The sequence below is a fragment of the Saimiri boliviensis genome, chromosome 1 (genome assembly GCF_048565385.1).
Source record: "Saimiri boliviensis isolate mSaiBol1 chromosome 1, mSaiBol1.pri, whole genome shotgun sequence".
NCBI lineage: Eukaryota > Metazoa > Chordata > Mammalia > Primates > Cebidae > Saimiri > Saimiri boliviensis.
In genome coordinates this window covers 29,476,589-29,494,645 of record NC_133449.1, presented here as the reverse complement: position 1 = coordinate 29,494,645, position 18,057 = coordinate 29,476,589, and the positions used below count along the sequence as shown (strand labels likewise).

The window sequence follows — 18,057 nt, the reverse complement described above, 5'->3', positions numbered from 1 at the left end:
TCACCCACACTCAGTTTCTAAACTGGGATCACAATCACATCCAAGAAACACATCACATATTCTGGAAAACATCAGTGATACGGCTTGGCTGTGTCCCCACCCAAATCACATCCCGAATTGTAGCTCCCATGATTCCCACGTGTCATGGGAGGGACCTGGTGGGAGGTGACTGAATCGTGGGGGCAGGTTTTACCTGTGCTGTTCTCATGATAGTGAATAGGTCTCATGAGATCTGATGGTTTTATAAAGGGCAGTTCCCCTGCACGTGCGCTCTTGCCTGCCCTCATGTAAGATGAGCATTTTTCTTCTGTCATTTTCTGCCATGATTGTGAGGCTTCCCCAGCCATGTGGAACTGTGAGTCCATTAAACCTCTTTTTCTTTATAAATTACCCAGTCTTGGGTACTTCTTTATTAGCATTATGAGAACAGACTAATATGATCAGGAAACCTAGATAAGAACATTAAGCCCTGGGCTTTGTTGCACGTGTGGCTTCGGCTTCCTGAGCCATGCACCCACTAGATTCAGACTTAGCTCTTGGTGATGTAACCTGTGACTCAGTCCTTGCCTAGGACATCCCAGGCCCAACTTTCTAAATTGTATCAGAGCCTTCAAGACAGCGAAGACACTCTGGCTCCTGTCCTGCTTCCAGCTTTTCCTGCCTGTCCCTCTCTCATGGCGCTGTCCATGTCTGTGGCTCTGCCTGAGCGGAGGTATGTCTGCTGCCTTTCCTATTGGCAATCCTGTTTGTGATCTACTGAAATCGGGGCCTTAGGACTCACAGGAAGGCAGCACATCAGTAAAAGACCACCAGTCCCTTCCTATCTGAGTAGCATCAGATGTGACTTCACCTCTCTGAGCTCCAATTCCTTCATCTGTTGAATGGAGATAAGAATCTTGCCTACTTAATAGGCATTAAGTAAGATGATCATGTAAGGTGCCTGGCATGGTGACCAGCCCCAGTGAGCCCTTAGCAAGTGTTATTACTTATTAATACACTTCCCACAGGCCTTCACAGAGTCCTCCCCATGAGGGTCAGGGCTCTTCTGTACACACACCAAGTGTTGCCAGGAATGAGAATGTAGTCAGACTTCCCAGCTTTACTTCATAATGAGAGACAAAATCAAGAAGGGTGAAGTGTCATGGAATTGATGGGCATAGCATTCTTCTCTTTTTATGACCCGTCTGTTCATTCTGCAGTATTTGTTTCCAAAGCTCACAGTGGCCTGAGGCTGCAAGGCCTTATCCAAGGGATTGATGTGGACTACCCCAGGGGGCCTGCCCCTTAAGGCCCTGCCACCCCACATTCATCTGGAAACTGGGCAATCTTCAAGGGGATGTCTTTAAAACTAAGGGGAGCTGCTGGTCCTCTACCTTGAAACTGACCCAAGATAATTTAGGAAACTAGTGGGAGGTCTCTGGGTTAACAGAATCGGGGTTAAAGAGTCATAAAGGGCCTTGATCCAAGGGATTCTGGGGGAACCTGAGGTCAGTCTAGAAACAAAGGAAGATTGTTAGATGTTCTGAGCCCACTCAAGGGGAGACCCAAGTGTTCAAAATGCACCAAGCTGCCTGTTCCCCTTTTGTGGTGTTATGGAGAACAGCTGGAACTTACATGCAATCTCCTTGAGTGTCCTGGCCAGGCACGTGGCCCTGGTTGGGAGGCCCCCGTCTGTGTCTGAGTAACCCATGCTGGGCTTCCTAGGCACAGGGCTTAGGCTTGACTGCTTTGGGAGTCTCACACATTCCTGGAGGCTGTATTTCCACCCCCAGGTTCAGAGTGTCCAAGGTGGGTGGTCACTGACAGCTCTCCTACAGCCAGGAGGTCTTGATGAGAGAGACTGGGTGTGTGTTCGGGCAGGGTTACCACTGTGGTTTTCTGATGGTTACCATAATGTTTTTCTGAATGGCCGTGCTTCATACTAAAACAATGCTTAAAAGCTGTTAATGAATTCAGTTTTTAAAAATGTGATTCATACTCTGGGAGATATCAGGAAGTGAGTATCAGATGATAAAAATGCATGAACACACACAGACGTGCAGGTATGTGCACACACACTCCATCCTGCAACATTATCTGCAAAACCCGCATGAGCTTTCCTTTTTTTTTTGAGACGGAGTTTCCCTCTTGTTGCCCCAGCTGGAATGATGCAATGGCATGATCTGGGCTCACTGAAACCTTCGCCTCCAAGGGGCTCATCCAAGGGGCTGATGATTCTCCTGCCTCAAGGGTTCAAGTGATTCTCCTGCCTCAGCCTCCTGAGTAGTTGGGATTGAAGGCATGCACCACCATCCCCAACTAATTTTGTATTTTTAGTAGAGAGAGGGTTTCTCCATGTTGACCAGGGTGGTCTCAAACTCCCGACTTCAGGTGATCCACCTGCCTTGGCCTCCCAAAGTGCTGAGATTGTAGGCATGAGCCATTGCACCCGGTTGAACTTTCCTTTCTATTTCTTTGAGAATCTGGAGGCAAACCAAGTCCCCATTGAGTGTGATGTACATTCAACCGCCTTCCGAAGGAAACCTGCCTCTTGGGATGACGAGTCCCTCTTTAGGGGCAGCAGCTGCTGAACAGAGACAGGCTGGGTGAATGAGACTGGCAGTCTGTAGGTTTGGTTGTGTCAGCCCAGGATAAGCCTATCGAATCACTGACCTTCAGAGCTGAAGGGCACCATGGAGGGTACATGCTCCATTTCTTTCATCTTTCAAATGCAAAGAAACAGGCCTAGAGATGGAAATGGACCTGCTGGGGTCCCAGCTGCTCTGTGCAGGACCAACCCCAGAACAATCCTCACTGCTTGGCTAGAGCCCGTTCCCTTCACAGAACTTGACACTCCTCTCAGCTGGCAAATCTTGTCCAGAAGGTTCCACTACCTTACCGTTCTTTCATGATGGAAACAAGAAGAAAGTAGGTAGCCGTGATTTCACATATGTGATCAGCAGGTCCTGGAAAGTGTGCCTTCTTCTTATTGCTCTTTTTCAATGGTCAGATTCTCCTGGGCCAAAACAAAAAAAGGTCAAGATCTCTGGATCCTCCTGAAGGTCACAGTCATTCTGCAAAATGGGCCTAATATTGAGAAGATATAGATCTGTCCCTATCATGGGGAAGCCTTTTCAGATAGGAAAAGTTTGTAGGTTTTGGCTCCAAGAACAACCAAGGTAAAACACTTCACAGGTTTCTCATCTATTGTGTAATTTAATCTTTGGCCCTAAGTTGAGATTCTGAAGCTGCGGGAGAGAGACGAACAGCACTGGATATTCTGCATCATACAGTTCTAGGTCACTTTCTGAGTCTGCTTTGGGGTAGTCCTTTGATTTGGGGGTAAGAAAATTTTTTAAGCCTCAGTTTTCTCACCTGTAGAGAGAAAAAGTACCCATCTACTTCTCAGTATTGTTCTGCAGATGAAATAGCGTGATGGAAGGAAAACAGCCAGCACACTGCCTGGCAGACTGCCAGGAGGGGCTGAGTGAATGTGGCTTCCCACCTCTGCCCCTGGGTGGGTGCAGACCTGCCTCTGGTTGCATTGCTTTAGGCTGAGCACTGTGCTGAAGCCCTAGACCCGATTCCCACCTGTAAAGTAGATTCTGCAGTCTCTACCTTACCGGCACTGAGTCAGATGAGGGTGAAGGAGAGAGATTCAAGATGCACGCTAAGCCCAGAACCTCAGAAAAGGCTCAAGGAAAATAAGATTTAACCTGGTGTTTTAGACAAGACAAGTGCCAAGGTATTATCGCCCAAGAGGCACTGAGGCTAGTTTGAAAGAGAAAAATCTGTGTCTCCACGTTTTATAAGAAATTAAATCAGAATGTAAAAAAGTCCAATTCAGTTTCACCCAAATGAGTACTAATGTTAACTCCATTCCTATTTAAAGCTAAAAAGTACAGCTTTAACAGCTAAAAGGAGGTTGCTACAGACCAAGAATTTCAGAAGGAACTTATTTGATAATCGGGTCATTCACATAGCCTGTTTTACTAGGCAGGATCTGGCCCAAACACAGCCAATTATCACACTTAAACTCTCCAGAGTTCAAAGATCCCAGAATTAATATGCTCGGTGCTGGGATTGCACATTCCACTGTCAGTTTGTTGAATACACATGTAGGGCACATTTGCTAGGCAGGAGGCAACTCAGTTGGCACACCTCACCTCTGTCTCAAATAGAAATAGGTCATCTTTCATTGGAGGATAAAAATCAAGCTAGAGATGGCTGCAGAAGGGAAAGCTTTGGGAAAGGCACTGATAACTGTCCATGTGGGATGAGAGCGACTGGCGGCTTTCTGTCCCTTCTGAAATGAACATCTACCAGTGTGAATGTGTCTTGTGGACCCTCCCCAGAGGAGTTACATTTCATGGCTGCACCTCTCCTTATTAGTCATGTTTCATCACTAATCCTCCTTTGTCACATTGGTGTTTCAAAGTACAAAATGTTGGACCAGTTTTCTCTTTGTAGTCTGCTATGGAAACCAGGTGTCTTCAAGTACATCTTGAAGATTAAAGCAGCCTGTGGCTCCTGGACACCAACTCTGAAGCAGGTGACTTATCAACTCAAAGTGAGAGCTACCCATTTCAGCTTGCCACTGTGAAGGCGAGTTGTCTGAGTCACGAAAGGGGAAAGGGTACTAACCTTAGGACCGGAAGGATGGTAGATCCTGGAATGCAGCTGAGGAACAGAAAGATACTTAATACAAGTGTAATTGAAGGATTTTTTTTTCCTGTCTCCTACACCTAAATAGTCTGGTTAGTGTTAATGAGAATATTTTGCTCCCACTCTGCGACAGGGCCAGCTGTCTATGGGTGTAGACACTCATTAGAAGACAATCCATTGATGGGCTGCCTGCCTTAGAATCTGCCCCCACTGTATTCTGAAATTTCCACCACCAGACTTGTCTTGGAGATTGGGGTAGTAGTAGCCTCAGAAGCAGCTGTTAAAGTGCACAAATGCTAATTGGGACACAGCACCCATTAGCACTGCCACAAAGATGGAGTTATCAGATTAGCTCTTATAACTCTTCTGAGACCAAGGACTTTGGAATCTTTAAAAAGCTAGATCAAAAGAGAACTTTAGAAAACATCTGGTCTAGATTTTATATTTGAGGAACTTGAGGCCCAGAGAGGTTAAGCGACTTGGTCAAGGTCACCAGCAAATCAGTGGCAGAGATGGAGCTGTAGCTCAGGTTTCATCAAGTGCTTGTTTCTGGAATCATCTCATCTATAAACGCTTTGTTTTGCAGATGAGGAAACCAAAGCTCACACATGAAAGATAACTGGTCAAGCATGGACCCAAACTGAATTCCTCATATTGTCTGTCCAACCTCTGTCACATTATCCACTTTTTCTTGTTCCCGTGGCTTGAGGGAAAGGATGAAGTAAGAGGTGGTTGAACGTTTTGTGTCTTGGCATCTTCTGTTAATCTAGCAGCCAGCTTTGAGAGTCCACCACGTGCAGAGTTCTTTAGCCACTTTGGGTAGTAGACAATGAGCAAGGAAGGGGAAGAGAAGCTCAGTGCCCATGTACCCTAACAGTGGGGCAAACGTGGGATCATCAGACAAAAAGAGTCTGCCCAGAGAAGCCCAACAAAGATCAAAACATCCAGGGCATGGCCCCTTCCTGCCTCCCTTCTCTCTCTCTTCTTACCCAGTGACCCTCCGCAGTCACTCCCCAAAAGAAAATAAACCCTGATTAACTGATACAGCCTTGGCCCTCCTCTCTGGAGAGGAGATCGAAGGGTAGATTATACAGCTGGCAAAGCAGGACTGTGAGCAAAACTCCAGTTCCCTATGACCGTTTGGTTATCAATCAAAAAGGACAGGGCCTGCCTAGCATTTTTCAGAGCATCAGCTATGGACCATGTCCATTTTTATAGGCAGTACATTTTTATTTTTTTATTCTCTTTCTTTCCTTCCTTCCTTCCTTCCTTCCTTCCTTCCTTCCTTCCTTCCGTCCTTCCTTCCTTCCTCCTTCTTCTCTTTCTTTCTTTCTTTCTTTCCTTCTTTCTTTCTTTCTTTCTTTTCTTTCTTCTTTCTTTCTTTTCTTCTTTTTTTGAGACAAAGTCTCACTCTGTAGCCCAGGCTGGAGTGCAGTGACACAATCTTGGCTCACTGCAACCTCCACCTCCCAGCTTCAGGCAATTCTCCTGCCTCAGCCTCCTGAGTAGATTGGATGACAGGCATGTGCCACCACGTCTAGCTTTTTTGTATTTTTAGTAGAGATGAGGTTTCACCATGTTGGTCAGGCTGGTCTTGAACTCCTAACCTCGTGATCCACCCACCTAGGCCTCCCAAAGTGCTGGGATTACAGGCATGAGCCACCGCATCCGGCCTTATTATTATTGTTATTTTTTATTTTACTTTAATTTTCAGGATACAAGTGCAGAACGTGTAGTTTGTGACATGGCTATATATGTGCCATGGTGGTTTGCTTCACCTATCAACCCATCATCTAGGTTTTCTTTTTTCTTTGTGGGGAGTGGGGAAGGGCAGGCAAGTTTTATTCCCAGTCAGGCATGGAGGAGGGAGTGCTTGCTCTAAAGACAGCTTCTCCCAGAGCATCGGGAAGCTGGCGAATGTTACGGGGTTAGATGTGGGGCAAGGGCTATGTAAGCTTGTGTGCAGAAGAACTTCAGGCACCCAGGTGCAGATCATGAACATGCTCTTCATAGGACACTTGCAGAAAGTGGCAGTGATTCTCTTCTGTGGGTGGGGACTTTAGCATTATAATGATGCACTAATAATCTAAAGGTGACAGGGGCCACTGCTTCTGGTATGCTCTGGTTTTATGCAGGCCTTATCTTCCTCTGGTACTTGGCAAAGCATCCTGAAGTTCCCAGGCCATCTGGAGGGGGAGGAGGAGGACTTGTTATTGTTGTTGTTGTTCTTCTTCTTCTTCCTTTCTTCTTTTTTTTCTCCTCCTCCTCCTCCTCCTCCTCCTCCTCCTCCTCCTCCTCCTCCTCCTCCTCCTCCCCCCTCCCCCTCCTCCTCCCCCTCCCCCTCCTCCTCCCCCCTCCCCCTCCTCCTCCCCCCTCCCCCTTCCCCCCTCCTCCTCCTTTCTTCTTTCTTCTTCTTTTTTTTCCTCCTTCTTCTTCTTTCTTCTTTTCTTTCTTCTTCTTCATATACTTTAAGTTCTGGGAAACATGCACAACGTGCAGGTTTGTAACATAGGTATACACGTGCCATGGTGATTTGCTGCACCCATTAACCCATCATTTTTCCTAATCATATCCCTCTCCTAAACCCCCACCCCCTGACAGGCTCCCATGTGTGATGTTCCCCTCCCTGTGTCCATATGTTTTCATTATTCAACTCCCACTTATGAGTGAGAACATGTGGTGTTTGGTTTTCTGTTCCTCTGTTAGTTTGCTGAGAATGATGGTTTCCTGCTTTATGCATGTCCCTGCAAAGGACATAAACTCATTTTTTATGGCAGCATAGTATTCCATGGTGTGTGCATGCCACATTTGCTTTATCCAGTCTATCATTTGAGGACATTTGGGTTGGTTCCCAGTCTTGCTACTGTGAACAGTGCTGCAGTAAACATATGTGCCTGTGTCTTTATAGTAGAATAGTTTATAATCCTTTGGGTTATATACCTAGTATTTACTCAGTAATGGGTATATACCCATTAAAGGGATTGCTGGGTCAAATAGTATTTCTAGTTCTAGATCCTCGAGGAATCACCACACTGTCTTCCTCAATGGTTGACCTGATTTACAGTACCACCAACAGTGTAAAAGTGTTCCCGTTTCTCCACATCCTTTCCAGCATCTGTTGTTTCCTTTTTAATGATCACCATTCTAACTGGCATGAAATGGTATCTCATTATGGTTTTGATGATCAGTGATGATGAGCTTTTTTTCATGTTTGTTGGCTGCATAAATGTCTTCTTTTGAGAAATGTCTGTTCATATCTTCACCTACTTTTTGATGGGGTTGTTTTTCTTATAGATTTGTTTAAGTTCTTTGTAGATTCTGGATATTATCCCTTTGCCAGATGGATAGATTGCAAAAATTTTCTCCCATTTTATACATTGCCTGTTCACTCTGACCCATAATCTAGGTTTTAATACCCGCATACATTAGCTATTTGTAGGCAGTATGTTTTATCACCAGTTCTTAGAGCAAATTTGCGTGGTAATTAACCCAATTTACAGGTGAGGGAATTAAGAGACAGAGAGGTGAGTTTTCTTGCTTGGAGTCACTGGGCTGCTAAAAGCTGAGCCAGACTTGGACTCAGCCCTTGTGGATTGCTTGGGCAGTCTCTGCCCCCTCACCCTCAGCCTCTCTCTGTGTCTTCAGGTAACTTCATAAGATGCAGAGCTTCTCACCATTCAACCTGTTAGTTAGCTCTGGTTTTTACCTATGTTCTCTGAAAACACCTCCCATAATATGAATTCTAGAAAGGGCACATTTTATTCTCTGAGGCCCCTTTTCACCAATACAGAGCCCTGTGATATTGACAAGTGATCTCCCCTGGACAGGACAAAGGGTGTGGAGGAGATGAAGGCCAGCCTCCTAGCATGGAGTAGAGGGGGCTGGAAAGCTATGTTTGGGAAATGGGTTGTTCCACTGACCCTTGGCTATTATTGCAGGTCTGGAGTGCAGCTTTGACTTCCCCTGTGAGCTGGAATATTCCCCTCCACTGCATGACCTCAGGAACCAGAGCTGGTCCTGGCGCCGCGTCCCCTCTGAGGAGGCCTCCCAGATGGACTTTCTGGACGGCCCTGAGGCAGAGCGTTCTAAGGAGATGCCCAGAGGTAAGTGAGAGGCCCTGGTGATGTCCTGGGTGGGTCAGGACCAGGCTGGAATGCCTATTTCTGTTTGAAATGATGAGACTTCACCCCTATTCTGCTGTTTACTTTGAAACCTGCTTTTGGTATTTGTGCCTTTTTTTTTTTTTAATTGTAAGGTAAGTTTATTGGTGGTAATGTGATAGAATTTATTCCCGATATCTGATATTGCAAACTCTAGGGTCCTTGAGATATGCAGGATCGTTGTATGTAACTGGCATAAACCCCAATATTTGAGGTCTCTTGATTGCTTTTTGATTTCTTTCTGTTTCTTCCCACAAAGACCCGTAATGTGTCTTCCATAAACGCATCCAGTAAATGGAGAAACAAACTGGGACAAAAGCTGTACATTCTTATAATCTACATGCTTTCCACACAAGATACACTTCTTAAGTGGTTCTTTATAAGGGTTTTCCATTGGAATGGGCAGGTCCTCATTGCTGGATACCTGTTTATATTGTGAACAACCTTTCTCCACAGCACCATGTGAATCCCGGGCTGTGTAAGGCTGACAGCAGCCGTTACCAGGTGTGTCAACTTCTTCCTCCCTAGACCACCACAAACAGCAACCATAGTGGCCATGATTCCACGTTTCCTCCACTTCCTTTCTATGGCTTCTTGGGCCATGCAAGAAAGGGAGGAAGACAAGTCCCATCTCAAGATCAGCCCAACCCTTTATTCTTTCACCAAGTAATAAAAGTAGGATTTCATAACTCTCTTCCATGCAGATTTCCCTGTAACAGAAAGTGCTGATCAGTATTTGAAATGGGGTTGCCAGATAAAATACAAGAGACCTTGTTAAATTTGAATTTCAGATGAACAGCAAATGATTTTTTGGTATAAGTGTGTCTCATGTGATAGTTGGAATACACTTAAACTAAAAACTATTCCAATTATACAGAAGCATTCAAATGTAATTGAATGTCCTGCATTTTCATTTTTACTGGCAAATCCAGCAATCCTACTTTGGAAGGTGCTGTGGAACTGACTAAATGTTTGTTTCAAAGCCGTTCATAAATACTCAGCTGGCACGTTTGCTTGGTGTGCTGCTTCCCATGGTCCTGAGCTGTTTATGAATGTCCCCTTCTTTATTGTCAGGAAATGTAGGCTCAGAGGAAAGTGGTGGGAAGTTGTTAAATATGTGCTGAGGTTCTTAGAGAGAGACATGGAGGCACTAAGCCGTAGTCTAGTCTTAGGTCTCGCCAAGCCAAATCTGAGGGCTGTCAATGTCTTGGACCCAGAAAACTCTACTGACTCAGAATTGAAAGCCTATGTTTCTGGGTTTTAGGGAGAAGTAATAACTGAAATGGCAATGTGCTTATTGGACATTCAGGGTAGTTTCTTCAGTTAGCAAAGCACTCCCACCTACTCTCTCTCATTGGATTCCAATGAGAGAGGTAAGGCAGATAAGAAAGCTAGTCCTCAGAGAGGGGAAGTGACTGGCCCAAGATCACACAGCATGTACATGTGAGTCCAGGTCTAAATACTGGCTGTGATGAGTCCTAGACAGTGCACTTTGCACCACATCATGCTTCTGTGTTTGTAGCAAGACCAGGACCAGAGCCTGCTATGTGTCCAAGTTCTTGAGAGAAATCATCTCGGGCTCATGCTGCTAGAGAGTCTAACAGGTCAGGTCTCGGGTAAACTGGTGAGGGAGATTGGAGGTGGTACAATGCTCTCAGACTTATACATCAACCTCCATCTTGTCATCACAGAACTACAAGAGACTTTCCCTTCTACACACTTTACTGGGATTTTTCTGTTTTTATGACTTTCTTGGGATTGCTTGACCTTGACTTACATTTTAAGCTGCTTTACCCTGAATAGTGATCGAAATTGTAGGGTGTGTGTGTGTGTGTGTGTGTGTGTAAAGGTGACTGGCTCTTAACCTGACAGTACATCATAAATCTTCCACAGAACTTATAGAAAATACTACCTAGATCCAATAACCTTAGATTCTGATTCAATAGATCTGAGATGGAACCTACGTATCTATATATTTTACATTTTTTATTAGGAAATTTAGCAAAAAGTGGGTATAATATACATGCATAGATTGGCAATTATAATGAAACCAACCACACTTAGATTCTCACCACCAAGCTTAAGAATCTGAACATTATTAGTCTTTTTGGAGCTTCCTCTGACCCACCTAGATCACAGACTTTTCCCCACCCTCCAAGGTAACCACTCTCCTACATTTTGTGTGAATCATTTATTTGCTGTTTTTCATGGCTATGCCATCTATGTATATAGCTTCAAACAGCATACTGACTAGGTTTGCATGTTTTCAGCCTTGTATATGAATGGGATTATACTGTTTTATCATCTGCTCACTTTGATACATGTAGCTGTGATTACTTGCTTTTGGTACTATGTTAATCTTTTGCATAAAGATATCACAATTTATCTCTTCTACTGTCGTTGAACATTTGAATTATTTCCAGGTTCTTGCTATTGACAGCAAAACTATTGTAAACATTTTTATATATCTCTCTTGGTGCACATGTTCAAGAGTTTCTCTAGAACAGAGATCCCTAACCCATAGGCTGCAGACTGGTACCATCCACGGCCTGTTAGGAACAGGACGCATAGCAGGAGGTGAGTAGCAGGTGAGCCAGCATTACCACCTGAGCTCTGCCTCCTCTCGGATCAGCTGCCGCATTAGGTTCCCATAGGAGTGTGAACCCTATTGTGCACTGTGCATGCAAGGGATCTAGGTTGTGTGCTTCTTATGAGAATCTAATGCCTGATGATCTCAAGTGGAACAGTTTCATCCCAAAACCATCCGTGGAAAAATTGTCTTCCGTAAAACTAGTCCTTGGTGCCAAAAAGGTTGGGGACCACTGCTCTAAAGTATATAACTAAGAGTAGAATTGCCGGTGATAGAGTCAGTGCATCTATCTTCCATTTCATTAGGTAATGTCAATCTGTTTTCCAAAGTGGTTGCACCAATTTGCACTCCCACTAGTGATTTATTGGTATTCCTCCCCATGGCTTTAACCTCCTCATCAAATCTGGTGTTGTCAGACTGTATTATTTTTGTCTGTCTGGTGAATGAAATACAGTATCCTATTGAAGCTTCAATTTTCATGGAAGTCTGTTTTATTTTATTGTTCATAAGTTTCTTGGGTGATTCTGAGGCATAACTGGGCTTGTTGTACTGTTAACTTACTCCCATTCAGACTTACTGTCATTCAGCCAACCCTAGGACTGTCTCCAAATCCCAACCCTTAACCTCTAGAAACATGTATTTTGGGTCATTATAGATTTTTTTAAAATTTTATATTCCAGGAGTGGAATTGTGATTACAGTTCAGTGAAATTAAGAGAGAGGGACAAGTGGCAATTGTGTTCTTTGTGAATTCCATTGATGTTACTGAGTCACACATTATAGCTTTGAAAGTTGGTGCCTTAAAAAAATTTTAAAACAAAGTCAATAAACTGTACATTTCATTGGGTGATCTGTTTCTCCTTCTCCATCCTTCACCTGTGATCACCAGCACGTGCAAATTACACTGAGTGCTATGAGAAAACAAAAAAGAAGCAGGAGAGGAGGGAAGGAAGGAAGAAAATAATAAATGTTTACTTCTCAGCATTCTGTAGCATGGAAACATTATCAATACCTTTATGTTTTTATGAAGCTGGATCCCAAGGGTCAGTGCACACACTGAATGTGAAGCTTTTCCCATTAGATGAATCTGTCAGGATTAGAATATCCATTTTTTTTAAAGAAATGTATCAACTTCCATTGCTCTGAAAAGTCATCACTCTTAGCATCAGGTAGTAGTTAGCAGTAAGGATGATGGTGTGAACAACCATAGCAAAAGCTGCTGTGGATGCACCAGCCTCCAAGCATATCCAAACATAGCTTGGGAAAGGCTCACCACTGTTAGAAACATCCACTAATTTTTCTGGAGTCTAATGGAGGAGTCTCTACTCATACAGCATTGATCAGTCATGGAAACAGGATCAGCCTCACAGCCCTCTCAGGAACTCTACTCCTTCAGTAATGACACTGAGAGGTGTTTGGAATTTCCAGGAATGGGTTTCTCATCACTTTTCTAGTCAGTTCATTATGTCACTATCCATTCCCTGAAGTAGCATTGTGCCTCACGAGCATGCTATTTCAGGGAATCTGAAGTAGTAATCAACCCCCTTTACCTCTTATAATCAACTCCCTTGACCTTTATGGAAAGAAGTGAAGGTTCAGGAAGAGAAAGCAACCTGTCTAATCTGCACAGTGACAAGCAGGGTCCTACGTTCCAATCCTAACTCCCAGAGCTTTAGAGTCTCATTTTCTCGGTCATTTTGGCAGAAAGGTTGCTGGTGGTGAAGATGAGAAGTGGGATGTGTTGCATTTAGTATGATGTAGTCACTGTTTTGTTTTCTAACTCAGCATTCATGGGTTGGATACTGTTTAGATGCTATTGCAATATTTCTTGTCAGGTATAGAAGGACCAGAAAAAGGCAGCAAGATGATACCAATCAAAGATAATGAACTGTAAGTGTATAAGTTCTGAATGATTTTAATTTATGGTCCCTGCAGCTGAGAATAATAAGGAAGATACAATTCAGAGCAGTAAGATAATAAAAAGTGATCATTTTGATGGAACATAATATTATAAATTAATAAAATCTTGAAGAATCATCAGATTGAGGCATTCTGTGACTTTTTAAGAAGTGCCAGGGGCCATGATGATGTCTATCTCCTTCCGGTGTTTTGGAATATAGTCAAGGGAACATACTTGTCTTCTCTAGCAAGACAGGATTTTACTCTATAGCATGAATCCTGGCTTAAAAATGGAAAACACTGTGGCAAGAGAATCACCTGAGAACAGGAGTTCAAGGCTATCCTGGGGAGCATAACATCACTTCCTGTTTTGGATAGTTGGATATATATCCCTAAAAATAAAATGCTGTATTATTATGTCAAAAAAAAATGGAAAACACATTCTCAGCCCATCTGCAGAGCTCCCTCCCAAGCACCTCACTCACAGGCACACACAGGAAAGATGGAAGCAGACTCTGCAATGAGGAGCCTCACATTCTTCCTGGACCAGCTCAGCCCTCTCCCAGTGCTCCGACTTTCCGGTTCTTGCTTTGTTTTGTTTTGCTTTTGGTGGATGGTTTGGATGCAGCCCTGCTACTGAGGTCCTTCTGTTCATCAAGATGGCTTTGTTTTTAAAAGTTGGTGGAACACTGTCCTGGAGCCCTGGAGTGGTTAAGGAAGATTTCACACATGACTAGGGTATTGCAACACCAGAATGGGGTCATTCAATTTTTATTTTTTTTTTTAAGATGGTGTCTTGCTCTGGTCACCCAGGATGGAGTGCCATGGCATGATTTCGGCTCACTGCAACCACCACCTCCTGGGTTCCAGTGATTTTCCTGCCTCAGCCTCCCAAGTAGCTTGGATTACAGGCATGCACATCATTCAAACTTTTGATGTACCCTGTGTATTAGTTTCCTGTGGCTGTTTTAACAAATTCTTGCAAACCGGATGGCTAAACAACAGAAATGTATTCTCTCTTCATTCTAGAAGCCAAGAGTGTGAAATTAAGATGTCGTCAGGGTTAGTACCTTCTGGAGGCTCCGAAGGAAAATCCTTTCCATGCTCCCCTCCTAGCTTCTGGTGTTGCTGAGGATCCTTGGCATTCCTTAGCTTGTAGATGTCTCACTCCACACTCCGCCTCTGTCCTCACATGGCATGCCTCCCGTGTCTGTCTGAAATCTGTATGTTAACAGGACATACATTACTGGATTGAAAACCCACCTTAAGTCCAGCATGATCTCATTCTGGGATGCTTGATAACATCTACAAATACTCAATTTTCAGATAAGGTCATCTTCACAGGTACCTGGGGGTTAGGATTTGGACATATCCCCTGAGGTCACTCTTCAGCCCACTGTACCTTGGTTTTTCTCCCCCTGAGTCTGGGTTGGCATGTGGATCCCATGCACCTGTGGGCTGTGAATTCTTAGACACTTCAGGAAGCCTTATCAGACAGATTCAGAGGAACCCAGATTAATACCAGCATTTCTCATCCTTTCTTCCATTCCTCCCCCACCCCAAAAGTTTGCCATGTTCTTCAAAGAGTCCCTGAACACCTCTCAAGTGAACTGTATCCCGGGAAAAGCAGGGACCTGAGTCACCTTTTGAGCTGCAGGTGCAGTCTTTGTGGGAAAATTCTCTCTATATAGCCTCCTTTGTACCCACAGTCACTGCAGGTTGCAGCTAAGTGGAAGAGTTGGCTCTGAGTCTCACCTCTGACTCTTGATCTTTTGAGGTATTGATAGACTACTGGAATGATAAAGGTCTGCTCAGCATTTCCTCCTTCATCAATGAAACTCATCATTAGCCACCCTTTCTGCCTTCAGGCTTCATTTGCTGATTGATGGGGGCCTCTGATACCTACATGTGGATGGGTTTGCCGCTCTTCCTGGAGAGCAAGTTCCATAGGTGAGGAAGGGTAAGAGATGTCCTCATAGATGAGGACAGGCTGTCAGTAAGATGGAGACAGATGACCTTCAGAGCTGGAGAGTCACTGATCTTTATCTTGAGAGCTCTGCGGTTGTCCCTGCTGTACACCACTGCAGAGTGAAATGTGCTAGTGCAGGCTTCAAGTCTGGCATTTATAGCCCACAGGGTTCAATGGTCACCCTGAAGTTCATCTGGTCAATGGGAGTCAATAATTACATACTTAACTTTGTCTGTAGGAACGGCCTTTAGCAAAGACCTCTTGTTTTAGAAGAATGTTGAAGTTGGGGGAACAGTCAGGAGAGGTAATAAAACTGGAAGAGAAAAAACATGTAATCAGAGTGGCTGCTGATCACACACACACACACACACACACACACACACACACACACACAAACACACAGACTCTCTCTCTCTCACTCTCTCTCCTCTCTCTCTCTCTCTCTCTCTCTCTCTCTCTCTCTCTCTCTCTCTCTCTTTCTCAGGCAGAACAATGTTTCTTTCTTTTCATTTTTTTCAAACCAGATGATCTAAACTGGGACTGTCTTTGCCAGGTATTCACAGGCCGCAGCTCAGAGCTCCCTTCCTGTGCTGCTCTGTCCATGGTCAAGTTGCTACTTTAAGTCAGTGGTCTCTAAACTATATTTTGTTGCCTGCCCCATTGGTAAAATATTTTTGAGCATGTACTCCTACCATGTTATAATCATCAATTATATGCCCTTTGTGTGTCGAATTGTATAATACTATTCATTAGCAAAGGTTTCTTCTTTTCTTTTTTAGATAAATATAATTATAGCCACACACCTGTCCTCTGCAAATGGAATCAGACTTCCTTGTTTGCTAAGTTGTCTCACCCTGGCGTCAAGGTTCCTGTTGTCTCTGTCCCTTTTCCAGTTCTTTAAGCTTTTTTGTGGCAGGGTTCTCCCTGTCCACTTTCTTCCCATTACATGGACTGTGCTGGCCAGGGACTCCTTCACCAGGAAGGCCTCACAGTTATCTCTAGCCCCTGCGTTCCCTCTTATGTTTCAAAGACTTTTATCCTCTTTTCTCAGAATCAACATCATTTGGAGAGGAAAGAAATAACTTCTTGGTTGAGTACTACTGACAACACTAACTCCCCCAAATCAAGAGATATCTTTATAGAAATTCTTGTTTCCATTTCAACTGACATACCTAAGGTACAGGCTACAGCCAAATATTTCCTACTGGCTTTCTAAAAACTACCTTGTGGTTGTTTATGATGGTGAAAAACTAGAAATGACTTAAATGCCTAAAATAAGGAATTAAAATACTGTATACCTAAAATATTATGCCACAATTAGACTTATACTTTGTAAAAGTACTGAATAATTTGGGGAAGTATTTGGAAGCTATTATTAGGTTTCAAAAAGCAAGTTAAAGAAGGTGTGTAGTAGAAATTGTTTGTAAAAGAAAAATCTATGTATGTACATAAGGAAAAAGTCCATAAGGAAATATACCAACGTAGTAGCAGAGGTTATTTCTAGATGAATTAATTATCGGTGATTTTCATTTCCTTCTATTGCTTTTGCTCTTTTCCAAATTTGAGTTTATTAACGTGTGTTCTTTTTTATAATAAAACATGCTATTATTTTTTAATACAAAGGGATCAAAACTTCTCATTTGACTGTATTCTATTGACTTATCTTTTACTTTGAGGGAGAAATGTCAACTATCTTGTGCCACAACAACACTCAAAAAAGCCCAGCCAAAATTCTTGGCTAGGAGACAGGAGGCAAGCAGACAGATAAGCAGGTGATCTTCCTGCCTGCCTGCCTAGGGACAGCACACTGGCAGCTGGCAGGGGCTCCCAAGTCCAGAGTACCCCGCCCCCTACCTCTTTCTTCTTGGCTTATCCTTGAAGGATAGGAAAAGGGAATTGTAGAAAATAAGCGTGCAGCAGGTTCAGGAATATACCCAGGGGGCAAGCCCAGCATCTAAGTGAGAGTGCAGAAACACACACACTTCCGTTCAATTTTTGCCCCTGCAGGCTTACCGGAGGGTTCTAACTAGTCATGCCTGTCATCTGAGCATGATTTCTCATCATACTAAGGTCACTGGGTGGATGTGTGGCCTTTTATCGCCGCCTCTCTTCTGGAATTCATCAGGAAAGCTCACATTATTTCTCTGGTTCTGTTTGCAGAAACATGTCCCTCGTCTTTCAAGCAATATGGTCCCTGGCCCTTAGATCTGAGCCCTTGAGCAACCACATCAGCAAATTGTGTGTGATTCTTATGGCCTAATGCGATTCTGATACAAGCTGGAGCTTGGGCTCCTGAGAAGGGTTGCCTCAATGAGTGGCACGCTTGCCTCAGGGGTGGACCTTCTAGGGAAGTGTTGTTCACCTTCCCATCAGGACCTGCCTCTCCTGGGGTGTTGGAAATGGACTATAGATGTCTGGTGAACATGACACCTCTCCTTTCCCTTTTTTTTTTTTTTTTTTTTTTTTTTGAGATGAAGTCTCACTGTCTCCCAGGCTGGAGTGCAGTGGCACAATCTTGGCTCACTGCAAACTCCACCTCCCAGATTCAGGCAATTCTCCTGACATGGCATCTCTCCTAACTGAACCTGATGGGTCTGCCCACATGGCGATGGGGAGCTAGGCATGTGGAGCAAGGAAAGAAGGACCAGCTGGAGAAGCAGAGGCCTGGCTGTAGTCCCAGCTCTGCCATTAGGAGTATCACTTTACTTCTCCGGGTCTTGAGTTCCTCATCTGTTAGGTAAGGTCTTTGACTAGATGGTCAATAAGGTCATTTTCTTCTCTAAGACAAGGGTTAGG

General features: G+C 44.0%; 1 protein-coding gene and 1 pseudogene across 1 annotated transcript in view; one reads left to right on the top strand and one right to left on the bottom strand.

The window, feature by feature from the left end:
- ALK (ALK receptor tyrosine kinase) overlaps positions 1-18,057 on the top strand; it is a 769,803-nt gene that overhangs the window by 232,804 nt on the left and 518,942 nt on the right. The window contains exon 3 of the mRNA XM_003941519.3: positions 8,583-8,747. Within this exon, the coding sequence (XP_003941568.3) occupies positions 8,583-8,747 (165 nt within the window). The remainder of the gene's footprint in view (positions 1-8,582; positions 8,748-18,057) is intronic.
- LOC101045220 (small ribosomal subunit protein bS18m pseudogene) lies at positions 8,878-9,382 on the bottom strand (annotated as a pseudogene).